This window comes from Ambystoma mexicanum, chromosome 7p, assembly GCF_040938575.1.
Source record: "Ambystoma mexicanum isolate Mex_15411 chromosome 7p, UKY_AmexF1_1, whole genome shotgun sequence".
In the NCBI taxonomy this organism is placed as follows: Eukaryota; Metazoa; Chordata; class Amphibia; order Caudata; family Ambystomatidae; genus Ambystoma; species Ambystoma mexicanum.
The window spans coordinates 106,026,040-106,046,645 of NC_090939.1; the positions used below are offsets into that span (position 1 = coordinate 106,026,040).

General features: G+C 40.9%; 1 protein-coding gene across 4 annotated transcripts in view; it reads left to right on the top strand.

Moving 5' to 3' along the window:
* ZDHHC23 (zinc finger DHHC-type palmitoyltransferase 23) overlaps nucleotides 1-17,381 on the top strand; it is a 317,223-nt gene extending 299,842 nt beyond the window's left edge. For 3 of the 4 annotated variants that reach the window (XM_069635888.1, XM_069635890.1, XM_069635889.1), the window contains one exon: nucleotides 16,139-17,381. In XM_069635888.1, coding sequence (XP_069491989.1) covers nucleotides 16,139-16,406 — 268 coding nt within the window. In that variant the 3' untranslated portion in view covers nucleotides 16,407-17,381. Of the gene's footprint in view, nucleotides 1-15,660; nucleotides 15,720-16,138 lie in introns of all 4 variants that reach the window. The other variant, XM_069635892.1, reaches the window with a different exon arrangement.
* Nucleotides 17,382-20,606: the final 3,225 nt, after the last annotated feature.

A 20,606-nucleotide genomic window follows, 5' to 3' on the forward strand; every position in this document is an offset into this window, starting at 1 on the left:
TGGATGTGGAGGGGAGGTATATGAGCAATACGGGAAGTCTACTGGGACTGCCCATACTGTTGTTGGGCACTTGCACACCTCATGTGTGTAACAGGCTGAATACTTGAGAAACTGAATGACTTGATAGTGACAAACCGTTTGGATTGGGTGCTATAGCTGGGGGACTTCAACAGTGTCCTCAGCAGAGAACTTGACACAAGTATGGGTGCTTGACCTTTAGGCTTGGGGTCCTCAGACATGCGTTTGTGTGATGCCAGAGTATGGAGCGAAGTTATTCGTACTGCTTTGTAGTGCACAGCTCCTATTCCTGCATAGACTATGCATTTACGGGGCAGTAGGAGTTGGGAGTAATAATGACAGCTGAGTTTCTTGATAGGCCCCTATCTCTTCATGTTCCATTGCAAATAGAGTTATCACAATGCAGACGATTGCCACCCTTCTGACGGGGGACTTTGACAACAGTATGTTAGCGGATATAGCGCTTAAGTGCTGTCTGCAGGAATAGATCCAATCATAACTGGGGCTCCACAAAACGCAGATTTACTGAATGGAAAACACTGAAGTTGTTCTTAAGGGTCTGTATTGCTACAAAGGTTGCAGTACATAGAGCTTTGTCTGGCACTGTTCTGGCTCTTGAACAATCTGCGGCTGCGATGGGACAGAGGGTGTCGAGAGGTGAGACAGTGAATACCTTCTTGAATGAATACCTACATTGATGGCAGCTGAGAAGGAAATGCGGGAGGCACTGGACAGACTGAATAATCAAACGTGTGCAAATCAGGTCGACTGCTGAAGTTCATCTATCAAAATAAATTCATAGTTTGAACCAAAAATGCTTACTGTCATGCACTTTCATTTTTATTCTGCATTTTATTCTGCAGATATGGTGTATTGTATGACCACTGTTGTTACTTTCCCTTTTAGGTTAAGAGATAAACCAAGGTATTAGAATATTCAGGCCATTTGATAACTAAACAAATCGCAGGAGCACTGAAAATTGGGGTTCAATGCTACAGTGAAAACATGAATTACAATTTAATGAGAAACCATACAAAATTAATGATTTTGATATTTGCCACTCTTCCCTTTCACTAGGTTTACTGCCTGTAATAAGATTAAAGGAGTGCCATATACATTCACTGAGGTACATTTTGATAAAAACATGAATTGCAAGATGCATATCGAATATGAGGGAAAGGACTATGATGGTGACTGTTAGCCAGAACCCAGCTCCAAAGGTTCTGAATATTATTTATTATATTGGGAAAGTTAACACATACTGATTCTAATGTATAATATTTGAATATTTGCTGCCAGAAAACAAGCCGTTGAATTAACGAAAATTGAGTACGATCTTGAGTTAATCTTGGTGTGGGAGGAGGGTTGGAAGGTCTAGAAATGGGATTGTGATCCCACTGCTGAATTTTAGAATCTGGTGTAAATTCATCATGGTTGAATCAAAGAACGGCCCTCAACAAAGCTTGATGTGGAAACTAATTGATTTAGAGAAGATACTTGGACAAATTGTTTGAACTCCTGAAGGATTGTACTGTGAAGTGAGAGAGCTAGGGGAATGTGATTAATCTGATGGCATCTCTCCTTTCCTGGTGTTAGCCACTCTCCTCATGTGGCCAGGATCCGTCTACCTGACCTGAAGTAGCTGCTACCTGATCCTGACTCTGGGGGTGGCTATGCGAGGGAGGATCACATGGGGTGAGGCAGCCCTCAGGGTTAAGAACAGGCATCAGATGAGACCTGGTATCTCCCCTTTCCTCCATTCCCTATTCCGTAATGGCATATTGTGATAAACCCTGGGCTGGGAGGATAGCTTGGGGGCAACGCGTGTGTCTTGGAAGCAAGACAAGGCATAGCAACACAGGTTTGAATCCGGGGATTGCCCTTAGAAACTGGTCTCCCTCCGGAATTAAGGGCGTTATAAAAGAAAAAGTATCATTCTAATACTGTACAAAAACTGCTGAGAGAACTCATGAACATCTTATATCTTTTGAAACAACATGTACTGAGACGTGGAAGAGGACTGCAATGAGCAAGAGTGTAAACCATAATGTGCAGTCTAGTGTTTGGGATCATGTGATTGGTGCAGGGCACAGTGCAGAACAGACAGTGGAGGTGACCCTGTGGGCAGGCGAGTGGAGACAGCGAGAGAGGGAGCCCACCTCAGCACTCTGTGCCAGCCGGGCTGACCAGGAAGCAGGCGGAACCGAGGCTGCAGAGCGCTGCCAGCGGGAGAATATAAAAGGCGAGCTGCGGCCGGCCGCTTAGTACAGCAGTCAACTGGCAAAATGCCCAAATAAGAAGGAAGCCGCTGTGGGAACTGTAAGCCAGCATTCGTACTGCTGACTGGGGAAAGCCGCTCTATGTCAGCGAACATTGAGGCGAGTACTCGTGTGAGTGGTTTGAAAGAAGGCAGAAGTAGTCTGTGAGCCCAGAGGGCAGAATGGGATGCCGAAACTGAGGAAGAGAGACCTTTAAAGGGTGAATTGGTTGCCAATTGTGGGGGTAACAAGTACTCCTGATTGATGATGATGACACAGATTCCAAAGTACTTTGACATAAAATACCTTTGGGAAGAACAATGCCCCCTTGTTCTGAATGAGAAAAATTGCATTGTGAAGTCCTGGCAGGAGATTATAAACGGTGAAGAATGGGTCTGGGATTCGCACCCATAAGAAATTGTAAAAGAGAACCTGGCAGGGGTGTATACCAGGTGTTTGGCGAGTCTGGGACCCGCAGCCAAATTGTGTTCTCTTGGAATCGGAGAATCCTGGGGAAGGGAGTCATTCCCTTTAGAACTGTGAACATTCGAATTGCATTGAATGTGGAATCCTGGGGAAAGGAGTCATTTCCCCTGGAGTGAGTTGCAACACAAGCAGAGTTATCCTCTTGATCATTAGAACTTGGTTATTCTTTGAGTATTTGTTTTGGTGGACAGAATCTTGGGTGAGGGAGTCCTCCCCTTTGGAACTCTGAACATTGATAATTGGAAACCGTTGTTGGAATTATGCCTTTTGTTAACTTTTCTTTTGTTCAAAAATTGCACCAATATGCAATACCCCTTTTACACCTTAGAGTTCGTTTTAGAATGTGAGGGTTAGGATATGATTTCGGACACAGGACATTTTTGCTTTGGACATTATGGCACTTAGCAGACCCTTAGTTTTGGTTGAGGTAAGGAAATGCCTCCTAGATGATGGACAGTGAGACATTTTCCAATGGCTTTATCATTTCAATAAAAGATTAGAACAACCACCATGAATCCTCTGTGTCTCATTCCAGGCTCCTCACCGGAAAGAAAAGCACAGTTGAGAAATGTCAATTGAGAATCCGGCTGCTGTAGTGATAACGGGGCAAAAGAGAGAGAACCTTTTACCTCATCAGGCATCTAGCTTCCCCCGGAAATGTATGCACCGTGTGCGAAATATTTGCAGTTTTATTCTGAGGTTCAGACGAATGGAAGGAAAAGTACAGGAGTAGTTGGAGAACCCAACTCATTTTTATTTTAATTGTAGACTTTTCAGGATTGAAACATTTTTCAGAAACAATTAATGCAATAGATATTCGTGATTAACTAGAGGAATTATTTAATGGAATGGATCAATGCAGATGAATTATGACATTTTTATTGAATTACATTTTTTGTGTTTTAGAATAGGAATGCATGATTTCTGTATTATTTAAGAGTATGTATTTGCAAAGAACAGGAAAAGGACTTTGGTAGTGTGATACAAGATCTCTTGCTGTATCCTTCCTCCAAAGAAATTGACAGCGGATTACTGCTGAAAATGGTAAAGGCTCAATCTTTCTTTATTCCACTGCCAAGTGGGAACAGTAACTTGCAAGGCGCCTGCGTAGAGCTTTTAGTTGGCAGGTATTTTTCTAGGATCAGATATTGACTTACTGAGTCTTAATATATGTTCAACCAGTGTGTTCTGAATGGTTCGGTCTTAGATGCCAAAAGAATCATTTGGTTTGTCCTTGGAAAATCTTTTTCATCAGATGTGCGTTCCATGTTTTACCATCTAGAATGACAGAGATTCTGTTTGTGAGCATTTTACAGGATTTTAAGTAATTGACTAGATGTTTGAGAAGTGGTGCACTGGTGAGTGTATCGGCCATAGATTTTGTGTTGTTTGACTGTGAACTGATACCTTTAGCAGTCAATGGCCAGAGGACTATTGGCTGCAGCCACTAATGCATGTAATTGGTTTTTGTTATTCTGAATCCCAGTAGTGAGTTTCTTACAGTGGCCAAGCCACAATTAAATGCGTTAATCACAAATGTATAAAATTATTATTCTGAATATTTGATATTAAAGGATGGCTTGATGAAATCCTTTATTTTAAAAATGTAACATATCCATATTGACGTGTTCCATATTAAAATGCTGTTGTGGACTGTAATTCAGATTATTCACCACGACACAACTAGAGTGTGTGCATTATTTAATATTATTGGGTGATAAATTGATAAAAGGTTGTGGACATTATATTGTGAATCTTTTAAAAAAAAATTGGGATAGTTTCAAGATAATGCCCCTTTTATCTCAGACACATTTCTCCCAGAAACATTTTTTATAATGTGACAATCATTGGATCTGGAGTGGCTGCTTTTTCCAATAGAAGAAAAAGCATGCATTTTAACTTTCATCAATGGACATAGAACAGGCTTGTAGTGGGGGGCAAGGTTCAGGATTTTGAGAAGGAACTTGATCCAGCAATTTTATAAAAAAGGCAACAGAAGTTTATTTTAAAAAAAATCTCATATAAGCCATGGTTCGCTAAGCTAGCCTGGCTCAATTGTTTTTCACAATATAGTTGAGCGGCATATGTAATTCCGTGGGATTTTAAATGAGGGGAAGTTATGAAAACTGGGGGTGCACTGCAAATGAAGCATATAATCCTGTATTACCACGTGTTCTGTCTGAATATGTGGCAGAGGGCCTGTGTGATGTCATTAATCCAGCGTGGCTGTCGCTACAATTTATGAGCCAGAATTTGATGTACAACTCCTTTCAGAGTGATCCTATCAAATATTTTCTAAGAACCTTTTTTGTTCACCATAAAAACTGAATAAAGAAGGTCCTTTAAAATAATTTGATATCTTATTGTTTAGAAGTTTGTTTGCAGTTTGTTTTTCATGATTTGTAACATATTCTTTCCTTCTATTTTGTTACAGGTTCTTGCAATTGGCAAGAACATTTGAAAATTATTTAAGAGCAGATGAAGTGTGAAATTTGATTCCATCTTCCAGGAAACTGCTTTTCAAAATGTCATTTAAAAGTACAACCTTTTCTTGTGTATTTTATGTCAACAACTAAATAAATCTACTCTGGTTAATGAACACTGTTATGAAAAGGTTTGAGTGTATCAATGACGGAGCTCAGTGGAAGAATAAAGAATACTTGAACATAAGTTTACAATTAGGCAACTTAACACCAGAAGAATTGAAAAATGAAAAAGCATCATGGCATTCGGAATGCTACAAGAGTTGTACTCTTAAGGCAAACCTGGAACGAAGCAAAACATTTTATGGAGAGCAGTTATGTGAGCCAAAGCAGTCTATCTCCAGCCATGAAGAGGAAGAAGTAGAACAAAGCTACACTACAAGATCAAAAATACCTATGTATGACCGCAGTAAATGCTTCTACAATAAAGAAAGAAAAGAAATCAATTGTTTGATAGCAACTGATTCAGCAGGTATCCGTTTGAAGAGAGCAGTAGAACTGTCTAACAATGACACATTGAAGATATGTCTTAGTGATTGTACAGATCCAGGAAGCCCTCACGCAAGGGAAATTGCATATCACAAGCTATGTTGGTACACAAATGTAGTGAATGTCTTATGACACAAGCCTACACTAAACGGAATGATGCAGCTAAATTCACTGTCTTACGAAGCAACAAATGTTGACTTTGATATTATCTTAAATCAGTGATATTCTCTTGAAGGCAACATAACCATAATGGGGGAAAATTGAAAAGCTTTACAGGAAAACTGCAACTAACAATGGTTTAGGAGGACAGATGAAAACAAATCAAAAGTTTCATAAAAGAAGAGCTTGAATGTATGGCATTATTGTAAATGAACCATAACGAGTCTCACTGAAAGTAATAGTGCAACGTCTGCTATCTCATGCAGAAGAAGAATTTGAGGATATGGGGACAAATTTGAGAGCCCTTCTTGAAGCGGCTATGTTTTTACCTAGAGCTGTACTAACTTGTGAAAAATGATAATTCACTGGAAGTTTTGAAGAAGTGTATTTAGCAGATGTTGTTCCAAAGGAAAGTGGGTTTTTACAAGTGGTGCTGTCAAGGACAGCTGGATTTGAAAAGAAATTCAGAAAAGCGGAATACCACTGTGATGAGCAGAGCTCATAAATTGTTACAAATGTTTATATATGAAATGCTATCACCACGACAAGATGCCTACGCAAGCACTTCCACCACACTGCACACAGCTACCCGAGGCAAATGCATCATTAAATTTTTGCATAGCATGGGAGCTTCTATGGATTACGCCAGACTCCTTCGGTTTGAGACACACACAGGCACAGAGCTAATAAAAAAGCATGGGATGAGTGTGGTGGATCTGGTGTTCCCTCAGAGTTGACGAGAGGAAGATGATTTTTGACTATTGTGCATGCTGACAACATTGACTTCCTAGAAGATACTCTGTATGGTAAGGAACTTTGCACCATTCACTCTTGGTGGTCTATCAGGAGAAGGAGTCCAATGTCCTCAGGTCTATCATCACTTCAATCACTGCAGAAGATTCCTCAGTCCCTGTTTGACGTCATGTCTTGTAACATTCCCAAATAGTGTAGATCACAGAATCCTGCAAGCAGTCAAAGAATATGGTTATTTTAGATTCCAACATGCATGAGGACCTACATTAATTAAGAATGTTTCGAGGAAGAGTTGCTTTATACATATTTTAATCTCACTGAAGAAACTGAGACTTATGAATGTGAGACAGTCGGAGCCACTCAATACAGTTCTGACTTATTCAGCGTACAATTCCATTATAAGTGATCCTCCAAATAAAGAAACTGAAGACTGTGTACTCCCACTCATAGATACCAACGCAGCAAGCACACAAATGCAGCTCATCTTCATGGAGAAGTTGTTGAAAATAACATCTGTTACCCCAGAATCAAAAACAGCTGTAACATTGTATCTCGGCTTTTACAAACCTGTTTTATAATGATCACTGGCTAAACAAGACTAGGCGAAGAACTGGATGCTTAGACCAGGTGAGCTACATGTAATAATGGCAATGCTTAGATCTATTGGTTCTTTCTCGGATGTTAAAGGCATTCAGGCCACCTTAACTATACTTTGACGCAAATGTGTCGAAGATTCTATTTGGGAAGTGCGTAAGGAGAGCAGTTGAAGCACACATGCCAATTAAGGTTGCACTTTTCAAATGCATCATCGATGAATTGTACAAAGAGCATATTGAAATCAAGGAAAGGATGGAACCTGAGCTTAAGAAGTTAATTAAAAGTTTACAGGTGGATGATTCCCAAGAAACATATCGGTCCATAATTACTCTGTGACAGTTCTGACAAACTGGAATGTGATGGTCAAAATGGAAGCATTTGAGGCTAAAGAATCCAGAAAAACCAAGACTCAAGAGTACATTCGTATGGTGGACACAATGCTTTTATAGATCTGATACGTCCGAACTGCAAACTGGAAGTTACACCTTCCATCACTTGAAGAGCTTAAGTACTTTTTCGCTCTCGATTTTATAAACTTTTTATGATAGCATGGTACTTTGCTTTCAAGCGGTTTCATTTCTGCTAACACCCAGACTTGTGGAATGCAGCAATTGGGTAGTAAGGAAGACAAAAGTACCTTTTGTGCTTTAGGCTCAGGTGCAGCTCTGGAACATCAAAATAGGGCAATGAAATTACTTGGTGGCGTGCTTAATGTTACTCAAAAGAAACCAACTCTAGCAAAATTCATTTTAGCCTTGTCGGAGCTGTCAAGGCTGTCTACAGAAGGAAAAGAAATTGTGTGAAACCCAGATTACGCACGGACAAAACATCAACACCCAACAGCATCCAAAGCAAAATGCCAAAAGGAAGATGCCAAAAACAGATCTACAACTTAATCATGACATTGACTAATCCTGTGAATTATGGTGGAAAAGAACTCATTAACATCTCAACAGGCCATTTCTGATGAAAACATTCAGGCCACATCAGGAATAACTGTTCAACACCTTTTAATAGAAGACCAGATTGAATAGCTTTAGCCTGTGGGTACCAAAGAAGTAGGAGAACCTTCAGCTGTGTAGAAGTGCACGCAGAATTGTTAAGACAAAAGTATCAGATACCATAGTGCAGTTGAAGGCAAATCGTTCTTTGTGCACATGTTTGCTGATTGCTTCGCAAAGGCAAACTGACATTGATCTACGGGAATGCTTGAGTAATTTTGAATTCTCTGCACTACTTCTTTCAATGTTCAGCTTGGATGGTACAATGATTTTAGCAGCAAACAAAAGCAAGCTGATTAAGGTATTGGAAGAGGAACAACATGGAGGTTTCAAACAACATGATGGAGGTCTCTTCATTTGTTACTGCGGACAGATTATCTGTACCAGAGCAAACCTGTTCAGCAGCTGTCCTTGACGGAATGGCAGAATTGTGTAAGGGATTTCAATCAGGCACACACCCTAGTCTCGCCTACCATGTAGTGCGCAAATTAAACCCTGATTTATTTTTGTCTATAAGTTCAATATTCCGAATGATTTACCACTCATATCATACCTTCTCAAAATACCCCCCAGGTCACACTGAACCAGGAATCAGGCTAGTTGGCAAAGGTAAAGATTTATTTATTTAATATTCAATCACACATAGGTTTAATATAGATCTATATGGGGCAGCGATTACCCAAAGGATGACGATACAATTCAGAAATAAGCAAAGCTATTGAATTTACTTATAAGGAGGCAAAATAGAAAATACAGGGAAAAAGAACAGTTTTGTTTTGGACACAGCGTTTAGGTTAATGTTCCCCCTGCAAAGTTTTGTTTACATACAAATGAGCAATCCTACACCAATGTGAGTAATCAACAGGTTTTCAGGAAGGAAATACAATGTCTAGAGTTATAGGCAATTCACCCTCCCACACAATGGTCAAAATGCTGAAATGGAGACAAATTCTAAAGAAAGCAACACTAATCGGGTCCCAACATGCATGGGCTATAATATGAACCACAATATACACTTCAGATCATGATGGCATGGAAAAAGCGCTTCAAAATGGGCAAAAGACACGTGTACTTTGGCTGAAATTACAAATTTGTGGCAAACTTTTATGTGATATTGAAGAAAAACGGGTCAAATACACTATTCCGCAATGCGGTTTTTAGTTGGAGATAAGGATGTTGGGTATCAGTGGGAGTTGAAATTTAGTTTCTATCTTTAAAACTGAGGAAGTTGTATAGGGTTTAGTGAGAGGTGTTTATCGAAAATAAAGACGCAAATGTGGACAATTACTTGGGTTTAAAACCAGAAAATATGGATTATGCTTTTACTCAAGACTAGAACCTTCAAACTAGACAACCAGGTTGGGACGAAGTAAGCTCTGAGACTGATTCATGACTTCAGTAACAGATCCCCAGCGCCTTCCCCGGCGGAACCAGTCCAAGCACTCGAAGTGGGATTTATGGATAAGAGTTACACAAATCAAAATGACTATGAAAATGACGCCTTAGCAAATAGACAGGACAGGATAGGATAGCACTAAAGATTTTGACACTGTTACTGGTTATGAAAGTAGTGATAGTTCAGAGATTAGGGTGGAACAAGATAAGGCAAGGTATATAGCTCTCTAGTGTCCTGTTAATACTCAAAATCCAATGGGATTTAAGAGATTTGGACCGTCAAAGTTGTGGTCAATTGGGTGGTCTATCGGGGAAGTACAGTACATCAGCTAGGCTGGTCACCGGAACAGCACGGGATCTGCCCATCTTGTTTCTGGATATTTCAGATCAGTGGGATGGCGAGTTCAGCAGGCAAGCATTTATAGTAGCAAGCCAGATAGTTTCAGGATGCGCCCCCCCCACCACAGCGCTTCACTGAGTTTTGAGGATTAGTTGAGAATTGAGGCCTATCTGAAAATGGTTCAGCTACTTCTTGGCCTGGTGGTTGGCATCTGGATCTAGAAGGATGTTGAAGGCTGGATGTTGGATGCTGGATCGAAGTGATTCGCTGGAATCAGAAGAGAGAGTGTGTCTGTGTTGTCAGATGTCCCTATTTATCCTGTCAACTGACATCATCAAATGGGTGTATGGGCCCGCTTAACTTATCCTGCCCCTGTGAAATGGGATTGGATGAGAGCCTCATCTCCGCCTTGCATTCGGGTGATTGGATCAAAGACAGATGTCAGGTTTATGGTTTGATTTTTACAATACTTAGAAATATCCCCTAGCCACTGTTAGGCAGAATCCTGGGCAGTGCCCTTAGGGACCACTACACAAGATTAAGACTACAGGTGGTAGTACAATTTCACTTTTGGTACAAGCCTGTACTACACAGTTAGAGCGGTAGCAGTAGCGGAGCAGCCAGACTTCTCAAGAGCAAATGAGCAGTAGTAGAGATTACACAATGGACTACAATTACTGTGACTCAAGCAAACAGTTTTTGGTTAAAAAGTAAAGGTACATTTATTTTAAACCATCTGTTCACAAAACACTTCTATTAATTTAAAACCACACTTCAAATACACTACACACAACCAATTCCCCTCGTGCCAAACAATTCAAGGTAAGTACCTTTGGATTTGACAGACCGGTGTTGTGAAACAAGGACATTACCGCGGGTTATTATGCGATCACTTTTTGACAGTAATGACAGTTCGGTCTTACGAGAGAGAAGCGTACCCGTAAGCAGAAATGTTACCGTAGTCAAACACACTTAGCACATTAATTAACACAAGAGAGTTGGGGACAAAAATTATAGGCAATACTTTTGTCAAGGCAGATAGAATCAAGAGACACTTTCTAAAACGTAGATAAGTCAATAGGCCTGCGCCAATGCGACAGGGGTCCTGTTGTCGAGGATCACAAGGTTAGAACAGTTCACGATTCGAGATTGCCAGGAGTACTTGGACATTGTCAAAAAGAGGAAGCAAAAGTTATAAGAGGGAAGGAAGATAAGGACAAGCCTTTGGTGAGGAGAAAAGGGGTTCACCTTAGTTCCTCGAAGTCGGACACAGTACCTTCTTCGTATGAAGAAGAGCTGGTGCCACAGCCGTCGTCTTCTCTGATTCTCTTCGGTTCTTTGCAGTTCCAGTGGCGACTCTGACTTCCAGCTCAAAAGACCTCCCTTTTATGCCAAAATCCCCCATTCACACAACCTGGCTGTCACTTAGCTGGGGGATTGTCCGGGCCGGACAACCACCTCAGTCAATCAAGACAAAGAGCGACTCTGGTCTCCAAGGAGACCCTGTGCAGGGGGTGACTAAACCCCTCCCTCACATTCAGCCTACCGAGACACACAGACACCAAAGGAGGGTTTCTGGACAGAAGCCCGCCAAAGGTCGGCGAACAAAGGAGGCAAACCTGGTTTGCTGCGCAAAGTAAAACACAAGAAGGACTTTAACAAAAAGAAATGGCGATAAAACCCAACCGGAGCCGAAATAAAGTATTTTGTCAAGCAGGTTTAAGTTTGAGGCTAATATAATAGCCTAAAACAGTACCACGTTTATATAGTATAATCGCGGTAGAAAAGTAAGGGTAGATACCGCTCCCACCAGCCAAGTCTTAGTGTTAAGAGAGCGAAATTCAGAGAGGCACAGACAAAAAGGGATAGGAATTAACCCTTTCCAGTACTCCATTTAAGATGGGGGTGTACTGGGTCTGTAGTTTAAAGTGACTATTTAAAGGTAATGGCAACTTTACCTGTTTCTGGGCAACAGTAGTCAGCCCCAGAAAAGTTGAGTCAGTGGAAGTCTCAGACAACCCTGTGTTACTGCACTGAAGGTGCTGTGTAACATACACAAAACAAATGGGGCTCATGGAGTGGTGTAGCTCCAGAGCTCAAGATTACACAAACAGTAGAAATACACTAGGCAAAACACATGTAAGAGTGGGGAAAAAGGCTCACACTCTTACCAGGTGGAAAGTATAAACCCCTGAAATACAGCAAAGCTGCTGAGGGACTCACTAGGTGAGGGAAATTGGCCATAAATGAGAATTCTCCCTAACAGCCACTAGTGTCAAAATCAGATTTCATCCTAAATACATATTTATTCATTTGTAACCTCTACAAAAATCACATATAAGGATTACATATTTTATGGAGTATCTGTTCATCAAAATCCCACAGCTGTGAGACCTTGTTTTGCCTTTCTGCAGCATTTTGTCCATTTCGCCATACAAACAGTTTCCAAAATGTCTCAAAATTTCCACAAATATGCGCGTTTACCATAGGTATGTGTGTGCAAAGTTTAACAATTCTAGCATAAATACAGTTCCGATAAAACCACATATATTGCCATTCCTGTTCAGAATATGCTACATAGTTCCACCAACTTTTCAAATGTAGGGCAACAAATTTGATTAACAAATCTGCCCTTTTTATACTTTTCACCACTTCTGTTAGCGAATCATACATCTCTAAAAATGTTCATTACATATTCTTTAGCAGCAAATGGTCAGCCGTTTGCCTGTCTCTGGAGGCAAGAAGCAGCCCCCACCTTTGGGATTTCCTTCTGCAAGCCTAGTTTATGACCTCTTCACACATCCATTTCCTGGCCTGGAGAATCTGCCATTGTTCAGTCTCTGGCAGCAGACACACGTCTGGCATACCCCACAATTATCATGTGTCAGTGAGCATCTGCTGAGAGCAATGCCCTCCCCTTGGTGGAAACCTGTTTTTCAACCCCTTGCAGGCTCAGCCAGCCTAGGTTAATTCTTAATTTCTTGACCTGAAATCCAGCATAAAACAAACTTGTTGCATCAAATAACATATAATTTAATAATAATAATACTAATAATAATTTGGCACTTATATAGCGCTACGAACCCTCAGGTATCTGAGCGCTGCTTATTATTACCCACGGTGTGTGGTGCTCATTTATCGACCTCGGAAGGATGAAAGGCTGAGTTTGGCCCTGCCGGGAATCGAACCTGCGTTAGCTGGCTCTGCACGGATGCCAAAGCGAGCGCTCTACTCGCTGTGCCACTTGACCGACATTCTTGATTTAAACCTGTGGGATAAAAACAACTGAGATCGTGTTCCTTTCAGCAACAGTCCTTTTATATTTGCTAATCCGGCAGACCTTTAGATTAGTCAACCTTAAAGTTTAATCGGGAGAGCCCATTGGACAGGGGCTGTCACTCACAGGTAGCCGAGTGTGGCTGCACAAAGATTTTTTTGACAGGAGTTGTCATTCACAGGCAACCCAGTTTTGCTGAGAAGGTGTTTTGCTCTTAATATTTCAGGACCTTGTAAATTCACAGTGCTTCATTACATTAAATGAATTTTAGCACCAAGCAAGATTTTGAGTGTTGGACATTGTTATGTACAGGCATTTTGAAGTTTAAGCAGCAAAGTAAATTTCATTTACGGGCACATTTTGGAGTTTCACTTCTCCCTCTGCACTCTGTTTACTTGTCATGGAGCCCACTGGCACTTTTGCAGTTTGGCTCTTTTGCACCACACATGAACCATGGGTTTCAGGTTGTGCAGCCATCTTTTTGTATTTTGAAAAAATGTGGTTTTGGAGGTTTGGCGCGCACAAGGGATTTTCCGCCACTTTACTGTTTCTCGCACCATAGATAGCAGAGTGAGGCAGCATAGTATAGCAGAGTGGGTCAATACATCCCACAATTGCAAGCACTGCAGAAACCTTCATATGTGAAGACATGCCATGACCTTGCAAATGAATTCAACAAGGAAATAGAACATTTTCTGCTTGAGTATGATGAAACTCATTTAGTATTTGATACCTACCTAGAACATTCGACCAAGAACTCCATGCAAAGGACAGGAGCAGGAAAAGAAACACATGCGAGTCCAAAATCACAGAGTCTACAAATATTGAAATTTTTTCCATCATTTCTTGTATTGCATTCTAAAACTTAAAACAAGTTAACAGCTTACATCGCAAATAAAGCAATTCTGCATGCACAGAGGATAAAAAGAAACCTAGTAGCCATTTGAAGAAACAAAGGCAAGTCATCAGATGGAAATGTTGGAGAGATTGAAAGCACACATGAAGAGGCAGACTCACAAATAATTGTTCACACCTTTTATGTATCACGTGGTCATGCTGCTACCCTCCACATTTTCTCACCTAATACTGAGGCTTTTGTCCTTTCACTGTGGTGGTCACTATTTTTCCCATCTGACAGCACGCAATGGAGTGGCGATGCGCTGATCAACAGCCAAATCTCCCAGAACCATTACAATATTGGTGGGAGAAGGCAGATGATCTATATTCTCCTATGTGTACGCTTCCATGTACACCAAAATCGATCATATAGCTGGTACGGTGTGTATGCGTCAGAGGATGGTGTGTTGTGCATTGCAGATGTGGAGTTCAGTCACTAAGGAGCACACAACTCTAAGTGTGATGGTGACTAAGAGCTCTGTGATTACTATTTTGTAGATGATTTCGATGAACTCTGGGACTCGGAAGATGACCTGTAAAACCTTAATTTTTCCTCTTCAAATGTAAATAGCCCTTATAGTTTTAGTAAATAGTATATTTCAACAAGAAAGTTACAAATTATTTCTAACTTTCTAATTTAGTGAGCGTACAGCCTAAGGTTTGCGATGAAGTAGTTCTATTCCTTTGATCATGTTTAACAAAAAACCCACTTAGCACATTTTTCATAGAACCACCCTAAAAGTAGTTACAGCTCAAAAACGAAATTAGTATTCATAAGGGCGGCCAACTTGGATTAATGATGTCACACAGGCCCTCTGCCACAAATGCAGACAGAACACCTGGTAGTACATGATTGTTTGCTTCATTGTCAATGCATCCCCAGTAGGCACACCTTCCGTTCATTCAAAATCCCATGGACTAGGTTATTGTAACAGATGCCCCTCAACTAACGCACAAAGCTCTTCTGGATGATGTGTGGCATTAATGATGTAAAAAGATATATGCCAACATAAGTTAATGTGTTCTAATTTTAGACAGTTCTCTGTGATGAATTTGTCCAGGCAAAATGTAATTATTTTGGGGAGGCACCGCAGGCTTGGTAGGGGAAAGGTAGACTTACTGATAGTGCCTGGAACATGCAGTCATATATTAGAGTAAGAGCAAATACCGATATGGAGATGAAATTCCTGGGCTGGTGGGCTTTATTTATGCACCAGCGGTATCTATGCATCTATTTGTCATTCGTGTCATTGATTTCTTTGAATCCACTTCTCTACTCCCATGGATGGTTATGATGATTGGCATTTGCATAACAGATGTCAGTCGCTGGTAGGACCTTGTAAACATTCCAGGATATTGCCACACAGCAGAGCAATGGGGGAGGGGTAGAGTGCTAAATATGCTGCAAATGTTTTTGGAATTATGTTGTGGCTCACTGCTGTCTTCTTTTAACTCTGCCTCTAACTGTCTCTTTCTGAAACTGTGCATTTCCAATTCAACTGTTTAGTTTGTCAGAATACCAAATGATTTTGGAGCTGAGCAGGAAAAAACAACTGAACAATTACGGTACAGCATTTTCATGTTCCGGCAATTCTAAGATTAATGCATGGCCTTTTAAAATGTGGGTGTTCTGTTCTGGTGCAATGGCTAGGTAAGAGAATCCATAACCTTTCACTAGTAACAAGGGTTTCAAAACCAGGGTTGATTGCAGAATCAACCGTATGCTTGCCCTGGCAGGGTCCTAGTGTTGAAAGCTCTCCACTATTATTTGGTGCTGAATGTGTCTGTATTTACTTTTGCAAATGCTATTCCTTTCATACTTGTTTGCATTAAGGGTAGCAACATATGTTCTCTGCATTGGTGCTCCCTTAAATGATTCTAGTAATTGTCCCTTTTCATTGCAGTGCAGTCCGGTTGTAATGTGCTTTGTTGTATCACAGACTAAAAAGGTGTTGCTTGTTTCCCCCCTCTTGTTTCCCATCCAGCTCTGCCCTGGCCTACACTTGTACATGGTACTGTACGATCGTCACAGCCAGTATGGCCTACATCTTTATAATCCAGCTACTGAATGTCAGCTACAATGTGACTGAGAGGGAGGCCCGGATGGCCTTGCGGGAGAAATTTGGCCGCCGTTATTTGTGGGGACTGATTGTGGACACTGGACTATACAACCGCGGTTTCCTCCAGAATTGGCTAGAGTTTCTGAATCTGGGGCAATCGCCACCACAACATGGTCTATTGGATATTGTATGATGTACATTTGATGGTATTGGGCCCAGGTACATGGCCGCCCCATCTTGTTACAAATGGCCATGTACTGTTGTAGATTCTGCGTGACTCCTTTCTAAACTTCCCTTCAGTCTGGACTGCAGGGTTCCGTGTTATCACGCAATGAGACTGTTGCGTGTTATCCGTTAGTTTGCCTTTAACCTGGTTAGAAATCTAATATGCAAAGAAGTGTGATTTTATTCTCTTCAGAAATCAGCAGTGAGGAGTCACCCAGATAAGCAGAACGGTCCTGGACATCTTTATACTTTTATTTTTAATTTCTTTTATGAAGGCAATATTCTGATATGTGGATGCTGTGCGGTCTCTTCAACTGAACGTCTTTGTTGTCCTGAGCGCTCTACAGGCGCGACTGCCTCTTGAAGCACAAGGCATGACATCCTCCACGCTGAAAGTAATCAAGCACACTATAAACCGGCACCTTGATGGATCTCAGCCACATTGTCTATATTCGAGATCAGATACCAGATCACTTCAGTGTGCTGTGGTTGCTGGAAACTGACTTAGTTTGACTACTTGTCTTGTCAAGCAAAAGGGCTAGTTCTTTCAATATTTGACACTTCACGACCAGCAAATATTGATAGCACACCAATAAGAACATTATGTATTGTTTGATGTACATGTTGAGTGGTAAAGACTGTTTTCAGAGCAAGTGGCTTCGTTGCAAGGAGCAATTTAACCAAGTGTGTCTTCCCCAACCTAACATATGTTACCTTCTGTGAATATGCCCCCCTTTTCAGAACAAATCAATCCAGAGACTTTTTTTACTCTGATCTTGCCCAGGCACTCCAGGACTCTTGCCTCTGCACCAAAACACATTGGTGCAACAATTCTCCAGGTAGACAGTTGTATTCAGCATTTGTCATAATTTATTACCTCCTAAATATCCTCTTGAATTGTAAAAACATTTAACAGATAAATAAAACCATCATTGTGTCTTTTTGTGTTGCCTCTATCTTCAGTAGAGTGAAACATGCACACATACCCTTTAAGGCTACCAGGCAGCTTCACCTAAATGTTGGTGCAACCCAGAAAATGTAGTTCTTTCTAACCTTGAATTTTTTTTTTGCTTCCATGAAATTGTTTTTTCTTGGCGTAGTTTGTTTTTTTCCCCCCTCAGACTTCAGAGTTTCTTCACAGTGCTGCCATTTCTCTTCTGGAGTATGATGGCGCCTCTGTTTAAACCTGGTGAAAAAATGCAAGGGTAAGATTTGGATGAAGGATGGACGTAATCATTGGCAGTAGGAGTATTTTACTCCCCGTTTTTTTTAAAGTTGTGAGTCAAATTATTTTTGAGGGAGTCAAAAATGTAAGTCCAATTGCTAATGAGAGTATCTTTAATAAGTGTGTCAAAATGTTTTAGATGGAAAATGGATGTTTTTGTAATAATTTATTTGCACCTAGTTATTCATGCACACTAAAAGATGTATGTTTACTTTTTTCTATCAGGCAGTTATAATAGTTTGTTCCTGTGGTAGTACATGCACTTCTAATCCAAACATATCCATAGAGCTGCGTGAGTGAAAACAGGGACACAAGGTTCTGTGTGTCTGTTTTCTATTTTTTGTTGGCCGTATTTTTGTTCTCAATTTTTATCTTTTGGGGGTATTTGCATATTTTTAGGGAGTAAAAGTGGCTGATACAACCATTTAGCTGTAGGGCTGGACGTACTTTGTTCTGCCTTTCTGTTCACCATGTTGATGACTGCGGGGAACATTGTTTTTCCCGGAATCCTGCCCCACCCACTTCTTTACTTTCTTTCATTTTCATTATTGGGGGGAAGCCCACTCCTCCTTACCTTTTTGGTCTGTTTCTGCAATACCTCCCAACACTACTCTGTTTTCCAGTTAGTCTTTCCATGAAAATGTTGTCGGGGCGATATTAACTCAAATATGCTCACTGACTCCAATCCTGCACTTGCCCAAATGTTCTTGGACTGTAGTTTAGAATAGTAAATAGCACCAGTCCTAGAATGTGGGCAAGGCTTTAGGCGTCTGAATAATGAACATTGCTTCCCTGGTGACATTTTCCAGGCAAGATTTTCCCAAAGAACACTACTCATGCAAGCTCTGCAATTGACTTGCTTGCCTCGTCGTGTATCTGTACCGGGTTCCAGTAGTGAAAAAATTACTGTGCGCGCAGTGCATTTCCCCGAAGCATCCTATTTCTTAAAATGATTTTCTGGCAAAGTTACTTTTTGATATTCTGTTACCTATGAAGCAGCTATTCTGGTTTCCTTCTTAGTTTTAGCTGAAAGATGACAAAGCCAACTGTGGGCAAAATATTCCTTTACTAAGAGGTTTTGGATTACTGCAAGGCCGCAAACTACTTTTGATAGCCGTTTCCTTACTGTGGAGAATATATCCAAGCAGGATGTTCCTCACCCTAAAATGGAAGCCTCCCGCGTATCTTGATTGGATGACTACTCCTGTCACTCCATTCCTGCCACTGCCTTTAATACCGCCCCCCAGCCCAATGACCGAAATTCAAATTACTATAAAGTTGTCTCCTTCCTTTGTCTTTTCCACTGTTCACCATCTGTCACCCTCTCTCCTTCTCTTTGCCTCCCTCACTTTGTTGCACATATGCTGTGGCATTACATTGAAGTGAACCTCTCCTCTTCCAGCTCAAGCTGGTGCTGTAGCTGGCAGAAAAGCGGTTTTAAATCTTTCACTGTTTTCTTTTTTTATATTTAAACAGTCTGCAAGTGCAACATTGGATCTTCATGAACATTGGTGTCTTATTGCAGGCCATACTCCCAGTGCTTTGAAATATGAATGTATTATGTGCTGCTTGGCCCCTTTCAATTATTCCATTGAAAATTTCATCTGTTTTTGGCATACTGCAGAGTGTTTCAAAGAAAACGTTCTGACTATCTTTCCCATCATGAAGTGATTTATTTTTATACGTAGCAGTATACGTACCCGGACACCAATGTGCGGATTACGTCCTTTTCTCAAGTGGATAATTTTACTAATTGATTCAAACTGCTTCCGTTTTCGGTAAATATTCCTTTAAATGAGCCTTTTCATTATTCAGTCTTCCCTTTTCTACTTTTGTGAATTTGTAAAACTGCAAAATCCCATATGGGCTCTATAGTCGAGCAAGGCGCTTCCCCCAGGAAGAGTCTCCGGCAGGATCATTGGATAAGGACATATTCCCCAAAACCGGTAAAAAGCAGAGCAATTCCTTACCTCTACTTTCTGAATTTGCTGGTTACTCCCCCGCCCATCTCCAAGCTCTGTTTGGTCGCATCTCAAGGGGTTACTTGTGGCTATTCCCCTTTGTGGCTCCCGTTCACTATCTAGGTACAATCGTGTGTTGTGATGCTCTATGCTGAGCACAGGATGAAATGTTAATGTCAACTGCTTTTGACACTGTGCTGTGGCATTGAGATCGCTCGCCTGTACGTAGTGGATAGAAGTTGCGACCAGGGATTGCATGAATATTACTACCTCATTGAAGATGTTGCACTCCACAGCAGGAGCCTATACCTGCCCCTTCCACACAAGCTGTAGATGTGCATGAACCTTGTCTGATCTTTCGAGTAGGATCCTGGCCAGCTCCCAAGTGTCATGCATTTTAGCCATTGCCAGTTTTTTAATGAAAATGTTTCCTAATTGTATTTGATTCATTAATAATTTGGGGGGGGGTTCTTGCAAGCCAATTTGACATTGCTAACGTTTTAAGAATTATCGTACGATGATTTAAAAAAAAAAAATCTGTTCTTCAATGTATCTAGCCATATCACTTAATTAAAAAAAAAAAGACTACTGAGAGTTAAACTTTAAGGGCCATGATACTTGCCAAGAATAAACCACTGATGAAGAAACCTTTCTATCATAAGTAGCCATGGTACCAGCAGATCCAGCACTGACCGCAGCACCAGCCTCACCAGGATTCTAAAATCCCAGCCATTGGGTAGCAAACCAACCCTAGAGAAAACACATTCACTTCGACTGCAGGAGGAAAGCCAACAACTCACTCTTCAAAACAAACTGACCGGTTTCATTGTTTACCACCCACGTGGGAGGGAAGTTCATGTAATTACTAGATTCATGGATTGAAATAATGATGGACAATTGCTCATTCTATAGTTTGGATTTAGAATAACATTTCAGGAGCTGTCCCCTCGTGTCCTCTCGTTGTTGCGTCAGATTGTCTAAA